This window comes from Neodiprion virginianus, chromosome 4 (genome assembly GCF_021901495.1).
Source record: "Neodiprion virginianus isolate iyNeoVirg1 chromosome 4, iyNeoVirg1.1, whole genome shotgun sequence".
In the NCBI taxonomy this organism is placed as follows: Eukaryota; Metazoa; Arthropoda; class Insecta; order Hymenoptera; family Diprionidae; genus Neodiprion; species Neodiprion virginianus.
This window is the reverse complement of record NC_060880.1, coordinates 10,705,728-10,712,767: the sequence shown is the minus strand read 5'-3', so window position 1 is coordinate 10,712,767 and position 7,040 is coordinate 10,705,728. Positions and strand designations below refer to the sequence as shown.

The window sequence follows — 7,040 nt, the reverse complement described above, 5'->3', positions numbered from 1 at the left end:
GTTGGCGTGAAAGTTTAGTGATCGTCAACAACATCCCCAGCCTATCTAATTTCTATGTCGCCAGCCGGTCGATTAACGCAAAAGAATGTATTCGAAGTACGTGGAAAATATTATTTTTTGCCTAGGGCAAACTATTAGCGCGAAAGTTTACGGGTAACGGCGAAAAATCAAAATGGCTATTCATCGGACCAAGAAATAAATCACATTATCAAACTGTCTGACGATAAAAATCAAAATGGCTGCTGATCCGACTGAGCAAAATTCAAAATGGCCGCCGTCAGACGGTAAAATCGGTCGATTATACTGGTGACGTCATAGCGAAAATCACATTATCAAACTGTCCGACGATAAAAAATCAAAATGGCTGCTCATCCGGCTAAGCAAAAATCAAAATGGCCGCTGTCTGAATGGCTGCTCGTCAGACGGCAAAATCGGTCGATTATACTGGTGACGTCATAGCGAAAATCACATTATCAAACTGTCCTACGATAAAAAATCAAAATGGCTGCTCATCCGGCTAAGCAAAAATCAAAATGGCCGCTGTCTGAATGGCTGCTCGTCAGACGGCAGAATCGGTCGATTATACTGGTGACGTCATAGCGAAAATCATATTATCGAACTGTCGGACGATGAAAAATCAAAATGGCTGCTCATCCGGCTAAGCAAAAATCAAAATGGCCGCTGTCTGAATGGCTGCTCGTCAGACGGCAAAATCGGTCGATTATACTGGTGACGTCATAGCGAAAATCACATTATCAAACTGTCCGACGATAAAAAATCAAAATGGCTGCTCATCCGGCTAAGCAAAAATCAAAATGGCCGCTGTCTGAATGGCTGCTCGTCAGACGGCAGAATCGGTCGATTATACTGGTGACGTCATAGCGAAAATCATATTATCGATCTGTCGGACGATGAAAAATCAAAATGGCTGCTCATCCGGCTAAGCAAAAATCAAAATGGCTGCTCACCCGGTTAAGCGAAAATCAAAATGGCTGCTGTCTGAATGGCCGCTCGTCTGACTAAGCGAAAATCAGAATGGCCGCCATCAAAAAATCGAAAATGGCCGCCGTCAAAATTCCCCCCCCCCCGCGTTAAAATGGCCGCCATCAAAAAATCAAAAATGGCCACCATCAAAAAATCAAAATGGCCGCCATCAAAAAAATCAAAATGGCCGCCGTCGAAATAGCCGCCGTGGGCACGTCAACCGGTTACGTCACATGGTTACGTCACCTGGTTACGTAATGTTTTTGGTCTAGAACTGTTATATGCTATCTACTGTCATTTTGTAGTAATTCGTACAACGGCTCCATTAACGTACTTGCATTTTGAATAATACGATTGTAATATTTTATGAACCCAATAAATGCGCGTACTTCTGATTGATTTTTCGGTTCTGGCATATTTTCTATTGCCGTAATCTTTTCATTCATTTTATGTAACCCGGATCTATCTATTCTGAATCCGCAATACGTATTTTCCGTGTCTAGAAACTAACATTTATTCACATTCATTTTAATATTTTACTTGTTTAAAATTCCAAAAACCTCATCTAGGGTTTCAAGTAACGCTTTTCTACCTGTACCACCAACTATCATGTCATCAATCAGAATTTTTATCTTCGAAATGCTTGCGAAAATGCTTTACATTGTTCTTTGCCATATGCCTACTGCAGATGCAACGACGCACCACAGACGCTTCCATTTGTACAACCCTCTATGGATATTTAGTACTAATAACTTTGCACTTTCCTCAGTTAACTTTGATTGTCAGTACCCTTGTCTCAAATCCAATTTATAGAATACCGTACTACCAGCAAGATCCGAAAACAGTTCATATACCGTCGGTAGGTGATAATCATCAATAATCAATTGTTTCGGCAAGGTATCGAATAGTTAAATGTGTGTCTCGCGACACTCAAAATCGTCCTCGCACATGTACGCACGCTCGCGTGCAATGTTTACTTGCCGTCTCTGCGTCAAATCTCGCCGCTTGCCCGTGTCGCGACTCAAAACCCATCAGCTGTATCTCATGTATTGTCTACTATCTCGAAATCATCTATGTGTATAATCTATGTGTTCTCTCGCTCTGTAAAATCTTCACTCTCTGTAACGTTCTCTTGCGATACGGTCTGTATCGCCGCATCAAAACCAATAAAAATTCTCGGTTACTATCAATCATCATCTCTCTCCATCTCAACATCAGTTCGTTTCATTCACACTCGTTCTCATCACTAATTCGCGGATCCCACGTCGATGATCCACATCCTTTTGCCATCTCTCTAAACATCAATTGTGGATTCATGGTTCTACTGAAATCTCCACCAACGCTCACCGAAACATCTCTCTTTAAAATTGGAACTACTGGGGTTGCATATTCTGAAGTTTCAATTTTTTGAATTATATTTTCCTTTTTCTGAAAAATCCAATTCGTTATTTAATAAAGGAAACAACTTGAATGGGACTATACGTGCCCTGGCAAAAACTGGCTTCGCATCCTTTTTTAAAACCAAATTCGCCTGCAAATTTTCAATTTTACTCGTATTATCTTTTGTAATTTCATCCTACTTTTCTAGTGATTCTCGAATATTTTCATCAAAATTTTATACCGACTCTACTTCTTTTATTTCTGCTAAACCTAAAAATATAGTTCACTTCAAGTAAAGGGCGAATCCATTCTTGGCCCATTAGTGGTTTTCTTTCCATGTCGGTTGGATATATATTTAATTTGTAATCTTTACTTTTACATGAAACATTTACCGTAATATAACCTCAAACGCTCACTTGTTTTTCACAATATGTAATCAATTTCACGTCTGTCTTGAAAACTGTAGTACCTTTGAAATATCTTCTTGCCTGTTCTTTCCACATGAGGGTGACTGCAGCTCCGCTATCAATTTCAAATTCTATCGTAACTGTATTTGCTTGAATGGTAATGTAGAATTTTTCTCGAAATTCAGGATGTTACACCTGTAACAATTCTTCTACTTCGTGCACTGAATGATTTTTATTTCTAAAACAAACTTTACTTAGATCACCTTGCCTTCCGCATGCATTACACGTTATATTTCGAGGTAAGGTACAAACCGGAGCTAAGGACTCGGTATTACCGCACCGGTAACAACAAAAATCACTCTTCTTTCCACTCTTCTAAGAACTTGATTCTTGTCTGTCCCGTTGAAATCCGGGAGTCTTCTTGTTTGGGTAATTTTTATTTTTCTTGTACTGTTCTGTATTTGCTGAAACATTTCCTTTCCTGATACCTACGGCATGTACGGAATGCTTATTGTTATTGCTCTTGTCATTCAAATCAGTATTTTTCTTTTGTGACAATTCCGTGGATGAAGCTATCTGTAGGGCTTTATCCAAGGTCAAGTCTTTTGTTTCTAGCAGCCTTTTTCTTACTCGACTGCTTGCTATACCATGAACAAATTGATTTCTAAGAGCCGTTTTCAAAAATGTTCCAAAATTGCATGACTGGCTCATCTTCTTTGAACTTCTAACAAAATCTTGAGTATTCTTACCTGGTTGTTGCTTTCCAGTGTTGAATTTGAAATTTTCTGCGATTTAAATAACTTCTGGCTGAAATAATTCCTTCAATTTCTCGGTTACACCTTTGTACTTCTGTTTGTAAACATCTGCATCGTCCATGAAATCGCACAATGTCGAAAAATTCTTTGTTCCAATGTAATGTAATAGATACGACGGACTTTCTTCTCCCTCTATTTTTGAGATCAGAAATGCCCCTTCTAATTGCTGTAACCAATGCTTTTATTTGAATTGCGTTAAATCAAACTCATCTACTTGCAAAAATTCCTTGTCTGTACTCATGTCCTCAGGGTACAAAAACTGGGACAGGTTTGTAATTACTTCTGTATCCTTGCTTCCAGAACTTTCGTGTTCTGGATTGTGAAAAATTTCTTCTTTTTTTGTATTTTTGTCTACTTGGTCTGTTGTAGACGCCTCTGTGATTACCCCACCCATTTTTCTGAACGGTCACTCGGAAAAAAATGTTCACTTTGTGAATTTGTACGTATGTACGGTTCGTATGTATTTGTACGCATGTATAAAAAAAATTTTTTAGATTTTTGTGTACACTATGTTACGCCGTATACGCCATATATACTTTGTCTGTATTCGTGTGCTCGTATGTATTCTGTGTATTCGACCACGCACTTACTCGCGAACGTTTATACTTTATACACTGACTCTTGCGGAACTTATAGGTGTGTATGTTCACTACGTACTTCACTGATTTTACTCAGTCTCTGTCTAAGCGCAAACGAAACCTATACCCGGCAAAATTCTTTTTTGCACTTTTTCCAATCTATTTGCAATTATGCACTGAGACGGCGTACTTTTACAAAGACAATTGAGCCTATGGGTCAAATAACGGCTTAAGTCGACTTAAGTTTTGGCATAAAAAAGGCAAGTAAAGATTCAACAGTCGATATTTCAATTTTGACAAGGCATTTTACAAGGAACTTTTATTTTTTTACATAGGTGGGGTACCCAAAAATGATATACAAACGTAATAACAATTATTAAATATTGTCCAATACAGTGCTATCACGGAAATTCGGAGTAAGACTTAAGTCGTTTTTTTGTAGAACGACTTTTAATCTGTACAAACACGTTTTTGGATTAAAATAATATGATGACGATAATAGTCAAACCAGTTTCTACTGTAATGGGTGTTTCATGGTCGCGGTGAACACATATAAAAAAAGCTAAACTAGGAATTGACATTTAAAAAACGGCATGTATCAGGTTCAATCAGAGTCCATTTCGTCTGTTTCAGCCGAATCATTGTCGTTGCAGGTACCCCGCAGCACATTTTTATACCATTCCCTATTAACCGGTTTTACAAAAGGCATTAAAGATAGCACGTCATTTTTTTTAGCTGTCTTAATTCCAACAGGAGCCGGGTTTGCTAATGCTAGTTCGGTATCTTTACTTACAAAAGCGTTTAATTTGAACAGGTTGAAATTTTGCGGAGCGCCATTATAGTCCGCGTAAACGGACATGGTGCCTGTTGGCTTGTATGATAACTTCACATACTTTTGGATCGTGAATTTCTTTCCCTTAGCTTTTGGAACCTTTAGAAAAAATGAATCCAAAGTTTTATCCCATTCTTTTAATAAGTGGGCACTCATCTCTGCTTCGAAAGCTTTTGGTTTGTGCCTTACGGTCCTCATTATTTCGAGATACTCGATAGGATTTTCGACGGTCTCTACTTTTTTTAAAACAGTTCCGTAAACACCGAAATTTCTATCGCATTGGCAGTATGAATGACCTCGCACCGGAAAGATGTGATTTATTTCAACTCCCATTTTGACCGACAACCAAGCACAATATCGTACGAGAGTCTTGTTTTTATTTTGCCCCCCACAGGAGTCAGACAAAAGAACTACTTTTTTTAATTCTGGATTTTCAGTCAATTTTTTTACCAGAAAATCGTTCAAAAAACTACACACAGAGTTACCGTTCTTGCCACCATCACATTCTAAGAAGCAAAAAAATTTGCTGTCACCGTCATTAAAACAGTGTGTGTTGAAAACATACAGCCACAATAATCGCTTGTAAAATTGTGCGCTAACGTTCAGTTTTGGAAGCGGAAGATTTTGTGCGTAGTCGAACTCAACAGTTAGAGTATCATCGTTAATATTCTTTGTGCACTGTTGCCGCAAAACCTTGTATTCCGCAACTTTTACTTCATGTAGACGGAACGATTCCTTACACGGATCTGATGAATTTGCCGATAGTTTGATTTTACATTCGGTGCAAAAATCACAGACGTCTGTTTTACGTTGCCTAAACGAGTAATCACTATTTTCCCGAAAATATCTATGGTACGTTGGGTACTTTAGTGAGAGCTGCTTCCCTGTTTTATCAAAGTAATATTCTTGGAATGCGTGAAACATTTTTTTTACGTTTAAGTCTGGATTCTCGAAGTACTTTCTTTCAGTTTTGGAGCTTCCATAATGCGATTTTTTGTTCGGGAAAGTCGACCAATGCTCCTTCACTAAACTCCATACCACGTTCGAAATTTTGGCAGGGTTGGGTTGCTTACCCCTTTTTTCTGTAGCAACTGTCGTACCTGAAACAATCAGTATTTTCATATTTTAATCCAGACCTGACTTGTTTTGTTATAAGACGCCAATAAACGAGTCAAGCATTCGTAAATATTGATTTATTTAGAAAGAAAATAATATAAACATTTACCTGATTTACAAAATCGGAGCACCGTTTTCATTCTGGATTCAGTTATTTGGAGAAGAGACAGAAAAAATCCTTTACAGACAGTTTTATCCTGGCCATCTACTTTGAAAGAATATTTCCAAGACCAAGATCTGTTCTTCCGTTTTGTTACGGTTTTGACGTATTTGATTTCTTCACGTTGTATACAACTGATTAAAAAAGTGTCCTGACTCGGTTTCTCAGCCATTGCCCAGAAAGTCTTGAAAATTTCACGCTGACGTTTATAATCGAAAGAAGACGAACAGTTTTTCTTGCAGCAGTCGGTAGTGTGCCTGAATTTTTTTCGAGGTATTTTATTCCCACTTTGAGAAGCGTAACTTTTACCACTGTTACGCTTAAGCTTCTTTCTATTTTGTTCCCATCTATCTTGTCGAATTTTTCTCTTTTTCCCCGTAACTGTAGCAGTAGGGCTAGTCGATGCTGTTGTAGTTGTTGTAGATTCGTTCATTATTTCGCGCAGAAAATATTGCAGCTTTACACGAAATCTAACAGACAGGCAGATAAACACGTGCGTCTGTTTGGCGGAGGCGCGTGGATTAGCCTACTTCGCTTCGCTGCTACTGCCGGCTAACTCAATGGCGGTGCGCGCACCGCTTGTTATGGTTACTACAGCATTAAAAGTTGACGAAAACATCCAAGATTCACAGGGTTTATAGCGAAGATTATACAGAACACCGAGATCAGCTTCTTTGAAAAAGTGACTTAAGTCGACTTAAGTCGTTATTTGACCCATAGGCTCAATTTGACAAATATTAAATAAAAATACACACCACCTGCCGCGGC

At 38.5% G+C, this 7,040-nt stretch overlaps 1 protein-coding gene across 1 annotated transcript; it reads right to left on the bottom strand.

Annotated features, from left to right (window-relative positions):
* Positions 1-4,479: 4,479 nt before the first annotated feature.
* Positions 4,480-6,765, bottom strand: LOC124302752 (uncharacterized). Its single transcript, XM_046759256.1, has 2 exons — positions 6,222-6,765; positions 4,480-6,096 (listed from the first exon to the last, which is right to left on the bottom strand). Exons 1-2 carry the CDS (start codon positions 6,703-6,705, stop codon positions 4,769-4,771), a joined length of 1,812 nt encoding a protein of 603 aa, XP_046615212.1. The 5' UTR covers positions 6,706-6,765; the 3' UTR covers positions 4,480-4,768.
* Positions 6,766-7,040: the final 275 nt, after the last annotated feature.

Coding starts and splice junctions, on each gene's coding strand:
- LOC124302752 (XM_046759256.1), bottom strand. CDS start 6,705: ATGAACGAATCTACAACAACTACAACAGCATCGACTAGCCCTACTGCT. Junction 6,097..6,221: donor GCTCCGATTTTGTAAATCAG/GTAAATGTTTAT, acceptor TGATTGTTTCAG/GTACGACAGTTGCTACAGAA.